General features: G+C 37.7%; 1 protein-coding gene across 1 annotated transcript; it reads left to right on the top strand.

Annotated features, from left to right (window-relative positions):
* The first annotated feature begins 3 nt into the window (after window positions 1-3).
* On the top strand, window positions 4-25,429 carry EPYC (epiphycan). Its single transcript, XM_025169347.1, has 6 exons — window positions 4-171; window positions 15,968-16,118; window positions 20,258-20,416; window positions 20,698-20,900; window positions 23,964-24,059; window positions 25,259-25,429. The coding sequence occupies exons 1-6, from the start codon at window positions 4-6 to the stop codon at window positions 25,427-25,429; spliced, it is 948 nt and encodes a 315-aa protein (XP_025025115.1).
* Window positions 25,430-25,496: the final 67 nt, after the last annotated feature.

The raw sequence follows: 25,496 nt of genomic DNA, 5'->3' as shown, positions 1-25,496 counted from the left end.
AGAATGAAAGCTTTTGCAGGGATTCTCATGGGATATTTTATCTTTGATGCGATTGTGGCTGCTCCTACAATGAATTCTGTAACTTACGGTTCCGAAACATATGAAGTAGCTTTCGAAGATCTGGATAATTTATATGACTATGATGAAAAACTATATATTGATCAAGCACAGGTAACTTAAATTATGCATGTTGTCTTTATTTATTATACAATACCATATTGATGATGAGTGATTCTGAATGTGGTACAGACCATTCTTTCTTAAGAATAGTTCTTGGGAAAAGATGGTCATGGAAGAAAAGGAAAGAAGTGAAAGAAACTAGAGTGAAGTAGAATGACTGAAGGGACAGAAAGCACAAAGTCCTGTATGAAAATAGAATAAAAGTAAGATTAATCTCCCATAAGGAAAGAGAATGTGAAAGTTTCTTGGATTAGAGTAAAAATAATAATGTTACAAAGAGCCACAGAAATGTGGGGAGTTAAGCAAATGGGAAGTATAAAAAAGAAAATTTAGTGGAATAATGAAGTGAAAGAAGCTCTAGATGCAGAAAAATGCATAGAAGAAAATGACTGATAAATGTAAGACCAAAAAACAGTATTTGTATAATGGGAATAGAGAGAAATAAATATGCACATCGAACACAGTCAAAGAGAGCAAGGAACTGTTCACATTTTTAAAAAAGTAGAAAAATGCAGAACAACTTTAATGGAAATAGAGAGCCTGTTTAGTCTAGTGGTTAAGGATCTTCAGGATTTGAGCTCCATTCCTGCAGACGGCCGAGAGGTTTCGCCTCCTTTCCATGCACAGAGGAGAAAGTCTGTGTGGGGCTGCAGGAACTCAAATCTTCAGGAGCTTTTCCCTTTGCACGTTTCCTTTTTTCTATGTTTCTTTTAGTTTGTATTAGTTTTTACTACTGTAATTACAATCTTTAACAAAATTACTTGAAAAGAATAAATTAAGTCAACACAACAATTAATGTTTCTTGAAATAGTAGAAAACAGAAAAGAAATTGAGGTAAATTAGCCTGGATTGAACTGTGATCTATGACATAATTTTGTAGGGTTAGGGCTACTTAAGTGACCCATCCAGTGTGCTGGGGTGAGTTTTTGAGTGTCAATTGACAAGCTTCATTTCCAGTTTTATAGTGAAGTGAGGCTTCTGATACAGTGCATAAGGTCTGCTTCTTCCACTTCTGGTGGGGCTAGCCTCACCCCTTCTTCCATAGATTGGGTTCATAACGGGGGATAGCCATGGGATAAATGTATAAGGAATAGCATGCTGATGTTAGAAGTCTGCAATTGGGATCATGAATGGATAGGCATGTTTATATGCAGATGATGCCATGCTGTTGGCCGAGCAACTGATTTGCAGCAAATGTTTGATTATATGATGCAATGAGGAATAGGCGTCTGAAAATTGATATTAAGCCCAAGGCAATTGTGTGTGACAGGGAGAATGAAGTGAACAGTTGTCAGTAGATGAAAACCTAGAGCAAGTAGAGTAAGCATGTAACATGGTAGAATTTTTACTAAATATGAGGGAATGAGGGAATTTCTTTTTATAAACATGCAAATGCTGGCAGAAAGTTGGTGGGTGGTCAGTATGTGATCTATTGCAAGGAACAAATATTTGTCAAAACTTTAAGTACCCAGCTTTGTATTTTATTCTATCTCTTCATTGTTATTCAATAATTATCCCTTATATTTCAGTTCACAGGGAAAAGAGGAAGAATATGTTTGTGAGATTAGGAAAATTGCACGGGTGAAGGAGAAAGAGGATATAGGGAGAAACTTAGAATAGCAGGTTTAGCCTGCTATCAATTGTCTGACTGACAGGTTGCAGGGGCAAAAGTGCCCTATGCCTGCAACCTGTCAGTTGGGCTATTTCTGCATATGGGTCTAGTGCTGTTCTGAAATTCGACTAAATTGGTATTTAGAAAATAGACTACCTGATAGAACACAGAAACAGAAAAGAGGAATAGAATGAAATTGAAAGGAGTGCTCATCCTGAGTAAGCTCCATCCCTGAATAGTGGTGCAAGGAAATAGTAATGCTGGCAATGAGTTGCCATGGATGGTCACACCCAGAAATAGCCCATAGAGTAGACAAAAAGGTGCCACTTGACACCAAAGTAATAAAACAGTAAGAAAAAAAAATGCACCCATGTTGGCAGAAGCATGGAGAGTTGGCAGAACCCAGCTTTCTTCCCCATTCTGAAGGAGCGTTCAACCTGCTGAACCCTCTGAAACCCCAATGGGTCCATCAGGCTCCAGGGATGGACCAATTGCATGGGTCCTCCCTGCAGAGGGGGGTGGCATAGGAGAAACTCAGGGTCACCAGGACGTGATCATCTGACCATGACAAAGGGAAAGCTGTAAATCTCCCCTCAGATCACTTTGCCATTGCTCCAACAAGAAGACCAAATCCAGCATGTGGCCGCTGTCTCGGGTTGGGTCCCACACAATTTGAGACAGGTCCATGGTTGCCATGGTAGCCATGAACTCCCGAGCCGTCTCCAAGGACTGTCCCAGGGATGGCAGGTCGAAGTCCCCCAGAACCATAAGCCTGGGGAACTCCACTACCGGCCCTGAGATGGCCTCCAGCACCTCAGGCAGGGAGGCTGCCACCCAGCAGGGAGGCTGGTACAGTAGTAGTACTCCCAACTGTTTGCGGGAACCCAACCTAAAGAACAGTGTCTCATAGCCGGAGACTTGTGGAGCAATGCCCCTGAAGGCCACCAGAGATTCTCGGATGACAACAGCCACCCCTCCTCCCTGCCTTGGCATCTTGGCTGGTGCCACACCATAAACCCAGCTGGGCACATTTATGAGAGGGGCACCCCCCATTCGGGGCCCAGCCAGATCTCGGTAATACATGCCAGGTCTGCCCCCTCCTTGGTGATCAAGTCACATATGAGGGGGGCCTTGTTTTTAACCGACCTGGCATTAAGCAGCAGCAGCCAGAGGCCAGGGCCCCTATGAATCTGCTGACCAGGGCCTGGGAATGAGCAAGGAGGGCCAGAACACACCACCGGTAACACACACTACGGGCATCTTCCCCGAAGATGGCCTGCCCTCCAGCTCCCGCAATATCATCCCCTACCCCTCACCACCTCAATAGTGTAGCCCACTGCATAGTCCCCGGGGGTACTAGGCCCAAGTACCTCCACTCCTGGACCTCCGGGGTAAAGGTTCCTCCTTCCAATCAGACATCCTCATTCAGAACCAGACACTCCCAGGTGAGGGAAGTTCCCACCTGCACACCAGCTCATGCTCTCGGCACCGGCTGGGACCCACCCCCCACCAGACCTTACACTGCTATCATGCTCTGTCCCCCTGCACAACCTCTCTCACTAGTCGGCAGGGCAGGCATCCCATTCACTCACTCACACCTCCTGTCTTTCACCCAGGAGGTGGATCCTCACATCCTCATACACTCCCAGACTCCCTCCCAGACTCTCACTCCTAGGAGGGAGTCCCAGATTCACACGTGAGGGACCCTACAGCTCTCCACTGACACTGGGTGGGTTAGGTGGGGGTGGCTAGATTCTAAAACCCCAGTTCGCCCCTTTTGAAAACAAGAGTTGTTAACTTTTAGTTGTTAACTAAAATGGCTGAAGAACTTCATACAGTGAATTCATTTGAATCCTATGAATGTTTACTTGAAAGTAAGTTCCATTGCACTGACTATAGTTTATTCTTAATTATTTGTGAATATTTTATTTCACACATACTATAAGGAAGCTTACAATAGCATGTAAGTGTGTCTGTGGGTGTTCTCCCAGAAAAAACAATGGATATTAGAGAATGAAAAAGATCATTATCTAGTAAGCTAGACCAGTAGATACATACATCATGTGGAATCTGCTTCATTATATTTTTTTTAAGCTATTGCAACAAACTGTGCATAAAGATCTTGATAATATGTCGTCCTTGTTTCACTAGGATGATAATACGTAAAAATGAAGATCCTTAGAGTGTATGTGTGTCTCTAAAACAGATTGTTGCCATCTGTCATTTTGAAAGGAAGAGAGCGTATAAAGAAATGGACTTGGGGACAAATCAAAAAAAGACCAAGAAACAGGAAATCAAGGCAGATGTTTTCTGGAAGAAGCCTAGAGGGAGAAATGCATTTCGGATATCTTGGCACAGCACTACATCACTTGTATTATAAATATGTAACATACTATACTCATGAGAAGAGCAAGCATTATTAGCCATTTATTTTTGCTCAGTGGAATACTCAACAATCTCTCTTTTTCTAAAAGAAATTTTAAGTGATAATTATACCATATTTTGGAGGAAAGATGCACTGGGATTAACAGATGTAGAGAATTGGGAATGTCACAACTGTACAAATGCCCAAGGGAGAAATGCATGTTATTTAATCGATAACTTTTCTATAGATACCATTATGTTGGGGGTGGAGGTGGGGGTGGGGGGTAATCTTTTTTATAGGATACTAGTGGATCTTCTGCAGCTTCTATGTCTTATACTGATATTGGTATTTTTAAAAGAACATTTTTAAAAGAACAAAACATCTAGAACGCATTGAGATCAGCAACTCTGAATTATCTTTCCAAAATTAAACCCAAAAGAAGCATTCTAAAGCACTCCAAAGATGAGTGGATGTCTAGACAGGGGTTGCAATCTGATTATGGATTATGTTAATCCCCTCCCACCCCTCCATTGATGTTCATGTGATTTAATTGCTGGTGTAGCTACAACCAGATGATCATAGCGTCACCTGCTTTTTATGTGAGTTGCATGTGAGTTGCATGTTGTTGTTGTTGTTCAGTCGTTAAGTCGTGTCCGACTCTTCGTGACCCCATGAACCATATTGCGCCAGGCCTTCCTGTCCTTCACTGCCTCCCTGAGTTTGCTCAGTTTCATGCTCATTGCTTCAGTGATGCTATCTAACCATCTCAGCCTCTGCCATCCTCTTCTCCTTTTGCCTTCAATCTTTCCCAGCATCAGGGTCTTTTCCAAAGAGTCCTCTCTTCGCATTAGGTGACCAAAGTATCTGAGCTTGAGCTTCAGTATCAATCCTTCCAATGAGCAATCAGGGTTGATTTCCTTTTAGATTGACTGGTTTGACCTCCTAGCAGTCCAGGGGACTCTTAAGAGTCTTCTCCTAGCACCACAGTTCAAAGGCATCAATTCTTCGGCGCTCAGCCTTCTTTATGGTCCAGCTCTCACAGCCATACATTACTACTGGAAAAACCATAGCTTTGACTATGTGGATCTTTGTCGGCAAGGTGACATCTCTGCTGTTTAATATGCTACCTAGGTTTGCCATAGCTTTCCTCCCAAGGAGCAAGCGTCTTTTAATTTCATGGCTGCCGTCTCCGTCTGTGGTGATCTTGGAGCCCAAATAAATGAAGTCTGTTACTGCTTCCATTTCTACCCCTTCTATTTGCCAGGAATTGATGGGTCCAGATGCCATAATCTTAGTTTTTTTAATGTTGAGTTTCAAGCCAGCTTTCGCACTCTCCCCTTTCACTCTCATCAAGAGGATCTTTAGTTCTTCTTCACTTTCTGCCATTAGGCTGGTATCGTCTGCATATCTGAGGTTGTTGATGTTTCTCCCTGAAATCTTAATTCCAGCTTGTGATTCTTCCTGGCATTTCTCATGATGTACTCTGCATATAGGTTAAATAAGTAGGGTGACAGTGTACAGCCTTGTTGTACTCCTTTCCCTATTTTGAACCAATCGGTTGTTCCATGACCGGTTCTAACTGTTGCTTCTTGGCCTGCATACAGATTTCTCAGGAGACAGGTAAGGTGGTCTGATACCCCCATCTCTTTAAGAATTTGCCATAGTTTATAAACCCTATCCAAATGTCTACTTTTTAATACAAGGCCTGTATGCTCCTCCCATATACAAATGAGGCGTTTTCTTTCCTTTTTTATTTTAGATCTAAAATTAAGGGAATTTGAGTGCTCTTGATTTCAGCTGAAAAATGAAATCCATTGAAACAGAAATTATGAGCTGATTCTAATAAAGACTGCATATTAACTTTGTTTAACAAGAGATGAATAGTGCTCTTATATACTGGATTTTCTATGAAACGTTTACTCACATCCAGTTACATATTGTGACTAGCATTGCTGAGAAAATAAAATATTAAATGAAATCATTGATCTCCATAATTGTATGGGTCTGCTGCTTTATTTATTAATTTTCCATTCAAGCAATTTTCTCTTAACTAAGCAGATAGTTTCAGTTTCTTTCAAATGAGACTATTCTTTCTGATGAAAGCAGCTACATTTTAAAATGGTTTCGGGAGTAGTTTCTATTACTTACTTATTGGCTTACCTTGGAAAGACTCCAAACACTCTAAATGATATAGGTCACAATACCTGTTAGGAATGCTGTTTATGTGCAAAAGGCTTGTTACATGGCATTATATAGAAACAGTTATAAGCTAACTGCAGAAATGACCTGATTGATGGCCATGGAAGGTATTTTTTTTATTCTTTAGGCGATCAGAATTTTACGTTTAATTTTAATTTTACCTTTAATTTTGGCATCAGCAGTCCTGTTGCCAAAATTAAAATTTTGCCAAGGTCTTTTGTCCAAAAACTATGTTTGGCAGAAACCTCTTCAGTTTTGACAAAGGCATGCTGGGGAAGTAGAGAGATGTGTTCTCCAGCACAGATTGCAAAAGACTGGGATGAACTGGTGAGGTCTGCTTGCATTTTCCAAGAAGCACCTTCTACAGAAACAGTTGCTGAAGTTCAGCAAATATAGTCAGAAAAGCTACAAGGGTTTGTGAAGCAGAGCAGAGCAGAGCAAAAAAAGTTGCTTGACCACTGTTAAATGCAAAGTGGCCATGTTGATTTGCAGAGCAGCTTTGAAGTAGAGCTTCTCTTGAACTTTCATTGAAGGGAAGCACCACTTTGAAGACTAACAAAGCTCTATTATAGACATCACAAGGAGGGACCATGATTAGATCATGATAATAATACATCAATTATCCTTCTATAACTGATAAGCAGTGTGCACATTTTTAATCTTACAAATGTGAAGCATAGACTAAAAGTGGAAGTTTTTTTTTTAATCCGTATTTTAAATCCACCTTGCCTTCAGATATACATTACTGCCAAAGTTTGCAAGTCTACCTTTCTATAGCTGATTCACATTTTGTGTTATTTTGCTTATTTTTATTTCAGAATAGTCCTCAGAATAGTTGTCAGTAGCTGTCACATCACTCTTATGCTTCTAATAAGAGACATTAAACTTGTGTCCATTCTAATAATTTATAGAAATTGGGATATTCTACCAACAATAAACTTGTACTCAGGCATTCCTGGGATAACTCTGATAAACCTAACATAAGAGAAATATTGATGAAAATATGTGACTACATTTTGTAATTCTGAGGAATTTTGAAGCACACCTTAAAAGTAAAAATGAGTAAAAACTACCCTTCTAAATGCACTCCTTCCTAGTCTCTTTCTCCTGCTGGACCTAACCATATCTTCCTTGTTCTAATGCTTCCCTCCTTTTAACATTTCCTTTTTCCTGTTGTCTCTGCTTGGAAACACCCACATAAATGATCTACTTGAATAATATTTTTCCCTGAAGTCTTCTCTTCTGAACAATAAACTCCCTTAGCAGGAAATCTTTCAAAAAGTTCCAAGTTCCTACGACTTGGAAACCAAATGCGAAATTAAAGCCAACATATCATCTCATCTGCAGATTTTTGAGGAACAGTAAATTCTCAGCACTTTCCACTACTGTTAGCTATCACAACAAGATTATTCAAATAAATCCAGTTTTCTATTTCAATGTACTAACTTTCCATTCTGAAGATTTTCACTAATACTATGAGAACAATGAAGAAGGGAAGGTGATGGAAACTGAGCTCATCATCCTAAGGTTGCAAACTGCACAAAATATGAACTTTCCTTATCATCTTGAGGACAACTTCAATTCTCAATGAAGAAGAAAACGTAATAGAGAATATTTGCACAGTTACTGGCAAGTTTAAAATCCAGATGGGAAATAGCCCCTTTACCCTGACACTTTGGGTTCATTCTCATGTTAGTCCTAATTGTGATAGGAATATGCCCTAGGAAACACTTTATATGGCATGAGTTGATGTTGTTGTTGTCTTAATCTAGCATCATCCACTGGTATATGTATGCCCAAACAGGCAAGATAGCAGTAGGACTGAAGCCCTACCACCTTTGTACATGTGCTGTCACCACATGAAAGGGGTGGGGCTTCAATGCCACTGCCATAACTGCCATCTTGCTTCTTTTAACCCCCCATGCTGAGGCCTCTGTAGAGGCCATAGGGAATGGCCTTGAAGGACAAAAGAAAGAGGCACTACCAAGGCAGTGATCAGACAAGTGAGGCCTGAGTCCATTCCAAGAAACTAATTTGAGAAAACATTTCAGACAGGCCCTACCCTAATTCATCCAAAGATAAAGTGAAAAAAGAGGGGAGCACATTCAGATTTGCAAATTTTGGTTACTATAGCTGTTCCAGGAAGAGTAGTTTTAGACCTATATGGCATTGGTTTCTTAGTATGGTCAATTTATAGGGCTGACTATCTTTATCTCATCCCGAGGCCAAAATTGAAGCAGCTGAAAGTCATATTTAGCTGTTACAGTTCTAAAGTATTGTCTTCTTCTCCCACACATGAGCCAACACACCTCATCAATGACGAGACTGATGATACTGTCAGGGATTGGGAACTCTCCAGCTCCTATTGGCCAGTTTAAGCTGCCGTGGACTGCAAGAGAGACTAGGCAGTTAACTTCTGCAGAGGCAATTTTAAAAGTGCAACAAGCTCTTTGTATATATGGGTTCAGAGCCCCTTTTAAAGAGAATTGCTTTTAAATGCGGAGCTGGGGATATTCCCATGGAACTGCTGCATGGTCCAGCAGAGGCCTTGGCTGCTGCCTGGAATAGGGAGGTGGCTGAGGCCTTGGACAGGATTGCACCTATGCGACCTCTCTTGCCACATCAGCCCTGACACTCCCTGTGGTTTACAGAGGAGTTGAGGGTTCTGAAGAGGGTCAAGATATGTCTAGAGTGCCGCTGGAGGAAGATAATGACCAAATCTGACCAAATACAGGTAAGAGCCACTATCAAGGCCTACATTGTGGCAATAAGGGTGGCAAAGCGCCAGTACTTCTCTGCCCTTATTGTGTCCACAGAGTGTTACCCAGTGGCCCTGTTTGGGATCACTAGATCCCTCCTTGGTAAGGGGTATCTGATGATTCATTTGCAGGGCTGCATGGAGGAATTTTCAGACAATTTTCAGGACAAAATTGCTCGGATTCGTTCTAAGTTAGACTCCAAGCATGGGGCAGGGTCTGGGGAGATATCAGGGGATTGTTCTTACCCAGCTATCTGGGAACGGTTTGATCCTGTTGTTCCTGAGGAAGTGGACAGGATCCTCCAGACTGTGAGGGCCACCACTTGCCATCTGGACCTGTGCCCCTCCTGGCTGGTGAAAGCAGCTCGGGAGGTGACTTGTGGTTGGATCCAGGGGATAGTTAATACATCCTTGCAGGAGGGAGTGTTTCCATCTGCCTTTAAAGAGGCGTTGGTGCACCCCCTCCTCAAGAAACCCTCCCTGGATCCTATCGTACTGGTCAATTCCCATCCAGTCTCTCACCTCCCCTTTTTGGGAAAAGTGGTTGAGAAAGTAGTGGCATCACAGTTCCAAAGGGTTCTGGAGGAGATGGATTATCTGGATCCTTTCCAGTCAGGTTTCATTTTATGTCTTATCAAGCTGTCCTTAATTTTATTTCTGTCTTCTGCTGTATTAACTATCTTACAGAGTTTCCATATTTGATAAATATTCCCAACCTTTTCATAAAACTCATTAATAACAATGGTGAAAAATATAATATAGAGGCCTGAGTCTTGTAGAACTTCACTCCAATTTCATTAGAGACTGTCCTGCAGTATGATTTCCAAGTCAGCTATATATTAATTTAGATATCCATTGGACCCACACTTTACTGGCTTACAGATTTGGGTATCATTATTTTGCCTAAAGCTTTCCTGAAAATAAGATATGTCACATCTACAATTTACTAATGAAATTACCCCATTAAACATGAGACTAAAAAGATTCATCTGCTAAAACTTGTTCTTGGCAAATCCATGACATTGTTTTTGAGGTGCTTTCCAATTAATCCCATTATTATCTGTTCAATAATTTTTCCAGATATTGTTGTCAAACTAGTGTGCACTTCCTTAAACTCTACTTTTTCTCTTTTTGAAGACAGGGATATTTCTCATCCTCTATTTGTTTGGTACTTAATCCATCCTACAAGATTTCTCAAGATAATGCATAAGGGTTCAATCAACCATCAGCAAGTTCATTCAGTATTCTAGGATGAAGTTCATTTCACCTTTATGATTTAAGCTTTCAAAATAATTAAATATACCCTGACCATTTTTCCATGAATCTCAGTTTCAATTCTGTCCTCCACAGTTGCCTTGTGAAACACATTTCTGTTTATATCTGTTTGTTTGTTTGTTTGTTTAAAATATTATATAATGTTCACTTTTAAGATCCTGGGCAGGCTACAGTAGAGCATAGAAACATTATATAATGTTAATAAACCATAATTATAACACAACTAAAAGACTGCCCTGTATTTATTAGATAGTTGTGAAATGTCCATTTAAAAAGAAAGGTTTTTAATGCCTTCCTGAATGCCAGAAATGTAAGGGTCAACTGCATCTCTGAGCACAGCATACAACTGGAGCAATCACAGAGAAGGTTTGCCTTCTGGCCTGCGTCCCTCTTACTTTTAGGGTTGGAACCCTAAACAGCCCCTCTAGAGATACCTTCATACACTATGGTTTGAAGAAGACGGAGTTAAAAAAGAGTTGACCATATTGTTGCAGCTGCTAATACATTGATTATAACTTTCTGAGTCATTTCAAGCCACGTCTCTTTAATGGATTGAACTTAGCCCAGACAGTGTGACCATGAAATGGGCAGAAGATTGTAGGGGTCCTTCACAAAGTTTAACTTGCTGTTACAGTCCCAAGGACACTGCAGGCCTTTGAGAAGTCGAACATAGCCCCTCCAGTACATTGCCTTCTTAAACTGAGAAGCATAGCTTGGTTTACATGGGTACATGGAACAGCCCCTGCTAAACTGGGTTTCATATCTAGAAAGAGCCAGCTGGTTGTGCTGACTACCTTAGATCAAATCAGTGAAATGGATATACTAATCTTCAAAGGCATACAACAGTGATACACCAATGCCCACCCTCTGAATTGGTCTGAGTCCTCAGCTCCAAGAGAACTAAGGCCTGAGTAAGTCAAAAACCAAACTGAAATGACAAAGCCTAAAAATATGACAAGCCCTATGGACAGGGACCCCTTTTTGCCTTCCATTCTGGAGGCTCTGTCTATGAAAAATCCTCAAGAACTGGGACTGTGTAGTCACTGCAATGAAAAAAGACACTTGTCTTCCTTTCTCCCCTCTCCCTGCTTCAGTTATTTTTCATTGCATACAAGCTAGCTTCTCAGTCCCTTTTTTCTCTCCTTTTTCTTCCCCAGCCCCATCTCTCTGTTCCATAGAGGCTGGCTTCCCAGTCTTCTTTCCTTTTTCCCACTTTCCTTTTGCTTTTCCAAAATGCATATACTTTCTCATATACCCTCCTTCCCTCCACCAACACTCCACAAGGCAAGAAAGATTTATAAAAAGTATATGCATGCTATGCCACTGCTACCCCCCAGAGATTGTTCATTGCTATTCCCATTTCCCCAGTGAGTGCTATTTTCCCTTTTATTGTAAATTCTCACTGGATGTTACATTCCCCTATTGTGATGGAACATGAGAGTGGCCTTGGAAGATGGGGGAAAGAGATCACCTAGGGAACAATCACATAAAAGAGAAAAGAGTCTTATCCAGCAACAGGGTAACAGTCAAAGAAAGAAACATAGGAAAGACCTGGCCTAACTACTCAGGTGGTAAATAGGGAGTGTGGGAGATTTGTGCTTTCAGACTTGCAAGATTCTGTTAATGTATCCTTACAATAAAATAGAGTTAGTTCATCTAGTCTTGTTTCCTGCCTGGTTTACCTGGGACAGCTGACACCTATGAATGACTTGACCTTCTTTTCATCTTCCGTATATGTCCTTTTTAATTTCAGAACTTCAGTAAGCTTTTTGTGCAGCCATATTGGCTTCTTCTGATGTTCTCCATGTTTTTTTCCCCCCTTGTTGGAATTGTTTTCAATTGTGCTTCAGTTAGTGAAGTCCCACCAACTTTCTGCTCCATTTTCCTGTTTGTTTGTTCTGTCATGGATTCTAATTAACACTGATATTAATTTATTAAATTTGGTTTTTTTAATCCATACTCAGTTTTAGTTTTCCTTGATATCAATAATTCCTGCATTACTGCTTCGAGCTATATTATTCCTACTACTTCACTTTGAAAAATGAGACTTCCCTATTAATTAAATGAATGATCATATTTACTTTCCTTCACAATTTGTAGGAGGAAGTTGGCAGCTATACAAATTAGGAATCTCAACTAATTTTTATGCTCCTCTGAATGTCCTGACATCACATTCCCCTTGGTGTTATTTGTGCTGGAGTATTGGAAGAATTGCATTTATTAGACTTTATAATGCATACTTAGATGTTGAAAACAGCTTCCTCTACACATGTCAAAGTCCTGTACATGCAATGTATGTGTAAAGTATAAATAAAATTAGTTCTCCACGGAATTTGATTTGAATTTAGAATTATTGGGGTAATTAAATAACTGTATTTTTAAAAAATGAAATAATTTTTAAATCACATTGAACTTCCTGTAGAACACAACCCACAATGTATTAAAGATGAATTACTTTATAGTATTTTAAACAATTTTTAAAACTTTTGCAGCAATTAGGCAAACTGTTTTTATTTTAGTATATGTTAGCATATTTTAACTTGTTTTTATGAAATATACTATTTGCTTTATTTTGAAATTCAGGGGAAAACCATTTTGCAAATGATAAGATATGTTGTACTATTTCATCCTTTCCTTCTCCTATTACTGAAGACCCAGATGTAAGCTCAGAAATGGGAGGGATGCTTATAAAAGAGTGGAAACTGGCCACAACGTTTTCTGTGGTGTAGAACTGCACATGCAAAAGAGAAAGAAAATGAGAGAGGGTTGGATCCTTAGGCATTAATGGGTAAGGGTGAGGAACTACCCTTACAGGAAGGAACCCTAAAGAAAGTGGTAGGAAGGCAGGCAAAAGCATCAGAAAAGTCAGCTCATCAGGAGTCTTCCTTGTTCCACTCGGCCATTATCACCAACTGCTCTATGCAAAGGGTCCTAGAAGTTTGTTGTATACTTGTTTTAAATAGTGTAATAGTTATTTGTGTTTTTATTTACAATTGCTTATATACCTTGTAATCTGCTTTGGAAAATTGTCACTCTGAAAATTGTAATCATCATCATTATCATCACCTCTTCCTCATCTTCCTCCTCCTCATCCCAGAGTTAATATTAAAATACTTGCAAAAGAATATTTGAATCAATATCACTTAACAGAATCTCTTGCAAATCTGAATTATGATTACACATACATTCGGAATATATTTTCATACATATTTCAATAAGCCATGTTATATTTTCAATTAATATTCATTTATCACTTGCTGAATACTGCTTTAGTCCATGTGAAAAAGAGTCATGTAGCATTTACAATAATAAAGTCAGTGCAAAGCAGCTTGGATTTGCTGTGATAAGGCATTTTGCATCAGGGAGGCATCATGATTCTCATCATCCATTTCCTCAAAACCTTAGTTGGCAGTTCTTGTAGCAGAAGCCTCTTTCAGTTTCAATTACACTGCTGGGAGAAAGGCTTGAGAAGAGAGTTAAGCAAAGTATCCTAGCACTTTGAAGATCTGCACAGTTCTAGTACTTATGCCAGAACAAAGTTTCTTCAAATAGTATACAGTATGAACCCCCAGGGTAACGTCATTCTGTTGTTTCTGAGAGAGGATGCCCACACACGTAGATTTTGACCCCTACATGGCTGTCCTTATTTGTATTTTACCAGAATGTTTAAGCATGTTACCTAAAAGAGGGTAATATAGATATGGCCTCCATGCCACTTTACTTTTTTCCTTCTCTAAGAGCAAGTTGTTGTTGTTGTTGTTTAGTCGTTAAGTCGTGTCCGACTCTTCGTGACCCCATGAACCATATTGCGCCAGGCCTTCCTGTCCTACTGTTCATGGGGTTTTCTTGGCAAGGATACTGGAGTGGGTTGCCAGCAATTAAGGACACACCAACCTGATTGTTCTGTTAGAGTAAATTAACAAACCAAACTCCCCTGGGAATAGACCAGCGAGATGTTTATTTTTCCTCTGTTAAAAATACTATCATGGAAGTAATGAGAAATATTATTAGCCCAGCAGATGATGATTATAATATCATCAACTAAATGATGATATTATAATTTATGTTGATGGTTGTTGCTGTTTGATAATTTTGATTACTTGTGAATTATTGTAATGTGATGTACAGTATATTTTGCTGTAGGCCATTTAGAGCTAATTGATTGAAGTGGCATAAAAACACTTGTAATAAACAAACAGTGAAAGAAACAAATCTTCCCTTGAATGACACACTTCCCTGCCAAACACACTTTGGGAGTTCTGTCATGGGAAATTCTGGGACACATATCCACTCCTGACTAGCCTGGGAGAGGAGGAGACATGTGCCAGATTTCCCTCTCCAAAGCATCCGAGGATCCCAAGGTTTGCAATCTTGATGAGATTCAGATCTATGGTGATTATAAAAGCAAACTCTTAATGAGTCTAAATTTGCAACATTTTAAATTATTATTGAAGTACTATTATTAATGCTTTTTTTTCCCTACAAAAAGAAACATAGGAGAAAATTCATTCAAACCTTTTTTCAACAAAATGACAGACTAATTTTCTCACGCAGTTTATTCTTGCATATGAACAATACAGAATATTTATAAGATGTCACTGTACTCTGGATTAATTAATATGGTATATATGGGAAGGCTTTATTAATAAAGGTACAGTGAATGCGGAAATCTTGTTAAGTAATTAGAAATGGACTGAATGCAAAATTATTGATAAGAACTGAATTCTTGATAAGGAGAAATAAAATCAAATGAAAAAAATATTGTGATAAAAGGGTTGCAGAATATCTGCTTTGTTTCAAAGCATATATGCCACCTAGTGGAAGTACAAAATTATGAAACTATATGCTGCATTTTATTTAGTGATCTAAAATTTAGGCATATTAATAGCATGCTTTTATTTAGCAGCAATTCACCAAACAGTACACAATTACAAAAAGTTTTTGAAAGTCCTCTTTATTAAAAAGAAAACGTGACTAAAAAAGGCACAATTTAAAAACCCTTTTGGGCATGTAGAACTAATTGAGAAGTTCTTTAATGCTGAGTTTTTCTGAGTTGTTAGGTTCTAGCAATATTTTTAAAATAACATAAAACTTTGGCACTAGAAAAAGACTTAAAAAAATACATTCATTATACTTGTCAGAAATTGCATGAGGGAAAATTCCATTCTTGTTCTTACAAATTCAAGTTTCATGAAAAAGGCAGATTCTTGCCCAGTTTAGGTTTCAAGGAAACATGGATTAATTTAAACATGTGTCTCTAACCTTGATGAGGAATCATTAGGGTTAGAAGATGATCAATGATACATTCTATTATAGGACATTCAAATATTCATTTCTTGGTACTTAGCGCATAAATTCATGTATGCTATGACCATTTCATATTTCCTCAGAGCTAATAGAAAACATTTCCATTATAGATCCAGTCTAACAAATAAGTCTTTATTGATACAAACTTGATCCATCTCATCACAGAATCTTGTGAGGTATTTAATACAAAAGATTGGAACATGGAGGGTTTATATTAAAATGAATACTGAATGGTACATTGGTCTTATTGTGTATATTTTTCTTTCTCTAGGCAGAGATTGGAACAGTCTTACCATCCATAACTCAAGCAATTCATTTATCTTCTCCACTGCCAGAAGAACATGAAGAGGAAGCATCTACACCCAAACTTTTTGATGGCTTTTCACCTCATGAACCAGAAGTTCTTGGTCCTCATGCAAAAGGTTTGTAAAACAACAACACAAAACCCAAGTCTCATTATGGTGATCTTTCAGTTAAAGTAAATTTAGAACACTAATTTTGTCAATTGATTTTGTCCTCCTTGGACTCCTGTATTTTTATCTCACTTTTTGTTAAGTATGCAGTTCAGCATTTGTGTTCATTCAGATAAATTATATTCAAGTTCAAGTTCCAGTTCACAGTTTATTACAGTCTTAGACCAGTACAAGAAGTTTGTTCATGAGTGACCTATGTTCACTTATAAAACTAAGAAAACTTTAGGTAACATTTAAGAAGATAAATATTTAGGATACATAAGACAACCTGGCACAAAATCATAGGTAGAATTCAGACGAAACAGTCCGTGTCTAAGATATAAGTAAGATAGTATCTACAATTTACCTAAAATATAATAACATCTAAAATTACAAAAATTTGATGACATCTAAAATGTAATCATAATATCTAAAATTATATGGAGTTTAATAATGTCTGGACTTACATATATAAAATATATCTATATAATAGGAGCTTGTCCTATTAAGGACTAGCAGATCTAATAGTAAAGTTTAATACGATCTTTGACCAACACAAATAAAAATCTACCTATGGACCTTGTTTAAGCTAATAGCTATCAGATAACAATAATGAAATATTAATAAAAAATTTGTCACACTTTTGAAACCATTCTGAAGGTATCTGTTAATGCAAACTAAAATACTAGTTGACCATAATCCATTACTGCAAAACCTTTCCACTGGCTTCCTATCTGATGTTGACGGATCTTTATTGCCACTGCGTAGAACCTGGTCACGTAAGAAGCATTTGAAGGTAATCTGATTCTTGACAGCCAGGCTGCTTGCTGATCAAGGGAGCGAGCAATATACTCCATGGGACTTGATAAAAGATGCAGCGGAGGAGAACACGGCCCATGTCTTCTACTTCCTTGGCATCACAAGGACAAAGTCTTGCCGCTAATGGAATTTTTTTATATTTGCGATAAATTATATTGACTATTTTTATTAACAGTCCCTGAAGAATAAATTTAAACTTTATTCAGGTTTATGTCTATATGCTGCTTTGTGATTAACCTCAGAAATCTTGCATTATTAGAAATATGATAAGCTGGCCTTGTGGGCTGTAAAAATTAATGTTAAATCAATTACAGTCAAGTCTTCTCTGATATAGGATTTACTCTTAAAAAATAGATTTAACTGGAATTTGAGATAGAAACTGAATGAAGGTGTACTGTAAGTATAGCAACATTAAATTTGTTAATGACCTATCAAGTTTGAAGGCTTAAGCCATCATTCTTAGATGCCTATGCACAGAGGTTCATATGATTTAGAAATACATTGGGGACCCTTCCAACCCTTCTGTCCATATATTGGTGACAATTGCAAGAGCAAAGTAATTCATCCGATCACCATAACTGATGCAAAATATGTGGATGATGTGAAGTCAAGGTTTTGTAAAAATATTTGATATTTCCTGAGAAAAAGCACTTTATCTTGATACATGTCAAGACTTAACAGGCCTAACAGGGAAATCTACTATTTGCAAGGGGTCGCTGGGAATTATTCAGCACTCCACAACCTGGAACAACCTGGTATCTTTAACACATGCTACATCACCTGTTTTGTTGCCTGGGACCACACTGGGGAAAGCAGCTCTAGCTATTGTCTTTTCTATAGCATCTAAGTATTTTAAGATTCATTTCCTAGAGAGACCTTGTATAGAAATACATTATCCAATATGTCTTATGTTGCCAAGATTCATCTTATCTAAGATGTATACTGCTACTGCCTTCTCCAAGAAAAAACTGGAGAAAGGGAGACAGCTGCTTAAAAGAATATGGGGGAAAGTAACTTGGAAGAGATAAATAGGAATAAAGAGAATGGCATAAATGGAGAAAGAGGCTTTAGGCTGAGCTCACCAGAAAGAAAACAAGGAAGTATGTCTGGCAAGATACAAATGGAAATGCTTTCCCACCTAGCCCAAACACACTTATAAAGAATGTCTTGCATTTTTATACAGGAATATATACATACATTGGTGATTTCCAGTCAGTCTCAAAAGAATCAGATATAATAATTCTGTTATAACAGTTGCCAACTAAAATTGAGCATACATTATAAACAAGTGATGTACTTTTAACACTATTTTCCATAAGTATACTTTATATTTCTCCGTTCTTTCTCTCTCTTTCTCTCTCCCTCCCTCTTTAAAATCACTTAATAATAGTTTTTATAAAGAAGCTGTGGTGACAATTTTATCTGTATGGCTCTTTGTTATCTTCCATAAAGTGGATTAAACGCTTCAGGTCTATTTCTTAGTCATCGGTTATGTTCTTTCATAATATACAGCTTCAAAGCAGTTTTAATTCATAGCATGATTTACACTTTTCCTGATGTCATTGTTCTGCATCAGATTTTAAGGAAATTGAGTACTCAGTAAAAAAATAAAATGAAATTAGTTTCCTCAAAAATCATTTTAAAAGCCTATGTGTTACCACAATAAAAGTAAACAGTTCTATTAAGTTCTAACAGGCGAGAACTGGCAAGGTCTGGCAAAGTCATTGTGATTATGGCTCATGGAAACTAATATGGATTAAATATTTCATTATTCATAAGAATCTTTGTGACAAAACACTACAGATACAGTATTATTATATATATTTAATAATTTGATTAACTGAGCAATAATTTACATGCTACAAGCAATCTTCAGAGAGATACAACCTGAGGATCCAAGGCTCCATTGAGCCCCTAAAACTTCCAAGTTATTACTATATTTTTAATGTGACATAAAATTATGAAGTATATGACTAGAGAGTAATCATACTAATCATACTAACTATATTTAATTTTAATTTATGTAAAGGAAGTGAAATTCATTTTTTGACCTAGGTCTATCTACCACTTTTGAAATGCCTTTCCCAACTGCCATTCAAGTCCAAGTATGGCCTCAATCCAGAAAATACTGCATTCTCCTGGCCTGCCTGATTTAACTACGTGGAGTCTTTTATCATGGTTGATCCCAACAGTCACACTGAATCCTAATTTGTGATTTCTGTGCTTAAATGCAGAAGGCTGGAAAAGATGCAAAATGAAAATAGCCATAATGGATTAAGAATCACTGATCTATGCTTATACTTTAGCTGTACAAATAAATGCAAAGCTGTTAATGCAAGCATGCCCTGTTAGGATTTTCCAATCCCTACCAAAAAATTATGTGAGGGGGGAGATAGGAAGAAGATGCCATTATCTCCATATGCAATTCATTTAATCACATGTAAAGCCATGTTAGAGAGCTTGACTTTAGAGGCATCAAACCTGCACAGATATTCATGAGAGAGATAAATGTCATCATAAACCTAAGACTCTGGTGAAGCTGGAAAGAGAATCTTAAAACCTATGTTCAGCGATATTCCTGAAATTACAACTGGCACAACTCCAAGTAAATATGTAAATTATTAAATTTCTTGGATAATCCTGGGGGGAAAACACCCAGTATAGAATTTGTCTGATTAGTGTATAGTTGCCGCAATGCAAATTAAGTTTACTCCTACAAACAGTGCTCAAAGGACTCTAAATGCACTCTATAGATTATATTTTTCACAAATATTTCAGCTCCTACTCATAGTAATATTCATTCATATATATGGACTTTAATATTCAATTTATTAATAGGCTTTATCTATGGAAACTCTATAAGATGGAGAAGAATATCCCTGTTGTTCAAGCTATAACAAAGTTGTACTGAGAAGAATACAATGGAGCACTATAAATCCTAGTGTTGTCTTTTAACACATTTTTTTTAGAATACATATAGACTTTTGGGTCAAAATCTACAGTATATTAAGGGGGAGTGAGGGGAGGGAGAGAATTACTTTAATTTTTTTATTTCTACACATATTTAAATTTTAACTTTCCTCATCAATCTATTATGATAAAATAAACCAGGGTTCTCAAAGTTTTCAAATAAGCATAATTTCTAAAAAATATCTATGCTTATGCATGCATTTAAAAGTACAGAGTTGCTGATAGGAAAAGATTGGACTTTTGACACAGATACCATTCCATATTTCTTATTTTAAATAACAGTTGAAAAAAAGTAATTTGTTTCTTGTTTTATATTTTAGATCTGCCAACTTGTCTTCTGTGTACCTGTCTGGGTACCTCAGTATACTGTGATGATCGTGAACTGGAAGTTCTCTCACCATTGCTCAAGCAAACCACCCATTTCTATGCCCGCTACAATAGAATAAAAAAGATAAACAGGGATGCTTTTGCCCACCTAGGTATGGTTTATTATGCTAATAACTTTCCTAAATTTTATTTTTTAACATATACTGGAATAGAAAGAATTTGATGAGACTGAATTATGAAGATAGGTGATATGGCATCTTTTAGGCTGCAAGTAACTGAAACATATTTAAGAGTGAGAATTAATGTTTTAGAACCATTTGTAGTAAATATATATATATAAGTAGCTTTTCCTCCACAGTGAGGGATATATAATCAGTCAGAAATTCTTTGTAAGAGTATTTTAAATGTTTCCTTGCTTTATTTTCTTGGCTAGACAACCTGAAAAGGATTGATTTGACTTCTAATTTTATCTCAGAAGTGGATGAAGATGCCTTCAGGAATTTACCACAACTTCAGGAGCTGATACTTAGAGATAATGAAATACAACAACTTCCAGAATTACCAACAACACTTAAATTCATTGATATCAGTAACAATAGACTTGGTCGCAAAGGGATAAAACAAGAAGCATTTAAAGTGAGTCCCATTGATTGATTTTTAAAAATTCTCCCAGTTGGCTAAATGATATATAATAACCAACAGATGAGCAAAAGCTAGAATTTATAGGATGAGAATAGCACTGGATTTGGGGTGCAACTGAAGGCCAAAAAAACAAACAAACAAAAAAACATGGATATTATGGTCTGCCCTAAACCTAAACCTTCTTTTATTCAGACTGAACAACCCAGTCCCTTCAGACTTCAAATCCCTCTATCATCTTTGTCACCCAACTTTGTTCTAACCTGGCAATATCCCTTGGTAATGGGGTTCAGAAACTCATATACAGTACTCCAGATGTGGTCTCACCAATGCCAAGGAGAGAGGAATAATGACTTCCCATATATTTGGTACAACACTTCTTCTAATGCAGCCCAGAGTACATACAGTAGCCTTTCTAGCAACTATCTTACACTGCTCAGTCATTATTATCTTGTTGTCAATAATCACACATAAGTCCTTCTCAGATATAGTGTTTTCAAATCATGAAATCCCTTTTTTTGTCTGTGTCCAATAGTTGTTTTTTTCTCTCTCTCTAAATATATTACCTTACATTCCTTTCGATGGAGTCTTGGGGTTCTCTGAGCTTGGTTGTTTTCTTGCAAACGTTTCATTACCTGGCTAGGTAATATCTCCAGTGCTAGATTGGAGTGGGGTTTGCTCTCTGTTTATATACAGTAGCTTGCCCTGCCAGTGTTAGTGGGGGTGTTCCCCCCCTTCCTTGGTAGTTCCTTGATTAGGGTATTGTTTACTGCTTGATTGTCCGGTGTTAATCTTGGTATTAATCTCTGATTATCTGGGAGTTGATTGCTCTCGAGGAGATGTTCTGGTCTTTTGTTTCCTTTTTATTGTCTCTTTTGAATAGAGTGTAGATGTTGTTTATCTCTATGTGCCTGTTGATGGCTGACTTGTCTAAATACCAAGCTTCCAGGAATTCCCTTGCATTTTTGGATTTAGCTTGGTCTAAGATGCTGACAGTTTCGTAGCTGAAATTGTGGTTAAGTCTGTCCATGTGTTGTGAGATTAAGGAGTTTTCATCATGTCTTCTGACTGCTAGTTGGTGTTCATGGATGCACTCTGCTAGTCTTCTGCCTGTCTGTCCTACATAGTGGTTGTTACAGTCCTTACACTCTATGTTGTACATGACTCTTGTTTTTTTCTTCTTGGGCTACTGGGTCTTTTGGTTTACCTAAGATGTTTTGGAGGGCTTTAGTTGTTTGTGTGCTACAGAGATGCCATGTGGTTGTAATAATCTGTTGGTTGTTTACTTATCTTAACCCCGAGCTACATATATTCTCATTTCTTTCTGTTAAAGGATATTGTATTCCTTTCAGCCCAGTCTTCCAACCTGTCCATATTAGACTGTAATCTTGTTCTGTCATTCTGAGTGTGGATGACATCCAGACCACCTAATTTTGTACCATTCACAGATCTGATCAACAACCCATCAAACCTATCATCCAGGTCATTAATAAAGATGGTGAACAATGCTGTTTCCATGATACCTGCAGAATCCCACTAGTTACTGCTTTCTAACTCAATGTAGGGCCTTTAATGCAGATTCTCTGAGTATAGCTAGCTAGCCAGTTGTGGACTCAGTGTACTGTAGCACAAACCAAATACACTTCAATAGTTTGTCAATGAGAATGTTATATAGAATCTTGTCAAACACTTTATCAGAATCAGATCAAAGCCACAGTATTCTCCTTATCCAGGATTTGTATCACATGATTTATTTTTGACAAAGCCATGTTGACTCCTAGCAATCACAGCATCGTCTTCAAGATGCTTACAAATGGCTGCTCCATTCTCCTTCCAGGGATTGATGTTAAGTTCACTGGTCAATAATTACCAAGTTATTCTTTTTTTCCCTTTCTTGAAGAGGGGATCACATTCTCCAATCATCTCGCACCTCCCCAGGTCTCCAGATTATTCAAACATAATTGACAGAGATCCTGACATCTCTTATACCACTTCCTTCAGAATTCTGGGGTGTATTTCATTAGAATCTGTGAACTTGAAAATATTCCAATAAACTAGAATTTCTTTAATTTCATCCTTACTGGCCTGCAACTTCCTGTTGTGTTCATTCCCAGTCTATGTCATTCAAAACACCATTTCCTTCAAATGTTCTGTTTTTTTCTTGAACATCTGTTAAAATTTATCCCTCTGAAGTAAACAATGAATCTATCATCTCCTTTATCTTCTTCTTTCTATTGACATATTTAAAGAAACTCTTCTAGCTAGATGTTGCTTTTCTTGCTACCCTTAGCTCAGTTCCCCCCCCCTTCCGTCCTTCTGTCCTTCCGTCCTTTCTTCTTCCTACAGTTCTGGGATGAACCTTTATAGACTCCTTAAGCTATAAACCATTCCATTTCCAATAAGCATCCTTCTTTAATCTCAACTCCTTCAATTGATTAAAATCACATCAATTTCTTTAAATGCCTCAAAAAATGGTATTGTTTCAGGATCAGTATCTTCAATTTCCTTTTCAAGACATTCAGCTGGCTACAACATTTTTGCATTTAAGGTTGATGGATTTTTCTTTCTTTTTTTTTTTTTTTTGCCATAGTGTCTTTCCTACTATTTCCCCTAGTTAATTAGCATTATCCTTGCTGAAATCCATGGTTTGTATTTCAGTGCTTTTTACCAAACTAGCTTGTTAAAATAAATGAAATAAGGAAATATATAAATATTGTTTCTTGCTGCCTTACTTCCAACATGTATTAAAAGTATGTTGAAAAAAGGAGGCCTATATAAGCATGTCAGATCTTGTAGGAAGCCACTTGTTAGAGAAGAGACAGCTATGTGGTAAAATGATAATATTTTGCTTTTTATGATATTGAAAAGAAAAAGAGTGCATGACAGCATAAAGTAACTGGAGGCAAGCTCAAGTCTTATTAAGTGGTTGATATTTTAAATATAACTGTCTGCATTTGCACTTGATTTGCTTGTTTGTTCATTTTCAGATTCATGCTTCATTTTGATTGAGATGAAAGGAAATCAATTCTATGTTTGTGGATTTTTTCCCCTTTCCTGTAGGATATGATTGACTTGCACCATCTTTACATCACTAGTAATAATTTGGATCACATCCCAGTTCCACTCCCTGAAAGTCTCCAATCACTTCATCTGCAAGTATGCCATAATGTTCATTAAATTATAGCTACAGTGTTTACATACAGGGGAAAGACATGACAGCAGGTTTATTTCATGACTGTATTCCTTGTGCACTTGGCTACAAATAGCACAATCTGATTTGAAAAATGGTAGATGCTTAAATTTGATAATGTATGTGTGCCTTCAAGTCATCGTTGACTCCTGGCAACTGCCTGAACCATTCTCTTCAATGTTCTTGGCAAGATTTCAGAAGTGGCTTGCCACTGCCTCCTTCCTAAGGCTGGGAGAGAGTGACTGACCCAAAGTTGCCCAGATGGCTTTGTGCCTAAGGCAGGACTAGAACTCATGGTCTCCTGGTTTCTAGCCCAGTGCCTTAACCACTATACCAAACTGGGTCTCTCAAAAATTTGATAATACAAACTCTAAAAGGTAAGTTTTTAATTCCAGGTCACCAGTCCACTTTGTTGTTCTCTTCTGGATTCATTCAGTTTGTTGATGTCCTTCCTAAAATGTAGTGCCCAGAGTTGAATGTAATATTCTAGGTTCTGTCTAGCCAACACAGAATAAAGACAAGCAATAACTTACCTTGATTTGACCCTAGACTTCTTTGCATATTTCCTATCTAAAGTTCAGGGGATATTGGCAGGGATAGATAACATGTGGTCATCCCAGTGTTACTGAACACCAAATGTCGTCAGTCCCAGTCAACTAGAACAAAAGATTTTTAGAAATATAACAATAGTTCTTCTTTTTATGGTACCCTTAAGCTTGCTAGTTTAATTGGAGAAATTCTTCCTCTGGTTTGACTTTACTATAAACTCATTGAACTGCCTGGTCAGAACAATGAAAATGGTAACTTAACTATTACCAGGGCAAGACAATATAACATGCTGTTCTCATGGCCTTTTACCAGCCTTAGGTTAACTGATGATCCATACTCAGAACTGCATAAACATCAGAGATAAACCATTTTACTTAGTAAAATGGGTATATAAAAAGTGTAGGCTTACCAGACCTAGCATACCTAACACAAATATCTGTGGAGTCACATAATTTGTGACTCCTTCCTTGCTACAAATGTCTCTTATATCTTATGATGAATATTCTATTGACAAGTTGTTAGCAGTTTTTAATGCTTTTATGGACCCATTGACACTGTTGAGAATTACACATAAGCAGACATGAATATTCATAGATATTTCTTTTTTTCCTTTTAGAATAACAATATTCTAGAGATGCATGAAGATACTTTCTGCAAAATGAATGATCGTTCTTATATCCGTAAACCTCTTGAGGACATTAGATTAGATGGTAATCCCATTAACCTGAGCAAAACTCCATATGCCTATATGTGCTTGCCCCGTCTGCCTGTTGGAAGCTTTTTCTAAGCTTGGACAGTAACAATGACGTTGTGTAACACTATTTCTTTCACAAGTAACATACTGCTTTCAGAAA

The sequence above is a fragment of the Python bivittatus genome, unplaced genomic scaffold (assembly GCF_059951505.1).
Source record: "Python bivittatus isolate LINGU-HERP-01145 unplaced genomic scaffold, Pbiv_v1 ctg000330_np1212, whole genome shotgun sequence".
NCBI classification, from domain to species: Eukaryota; Metazoa; Chordata; class Lepidosauria; order Squamata; family Pythonidae; genus Python; species Python bivittatus.
This window is presented reverse-complemented; position numbering and strand designations above follow the sequence as displayed.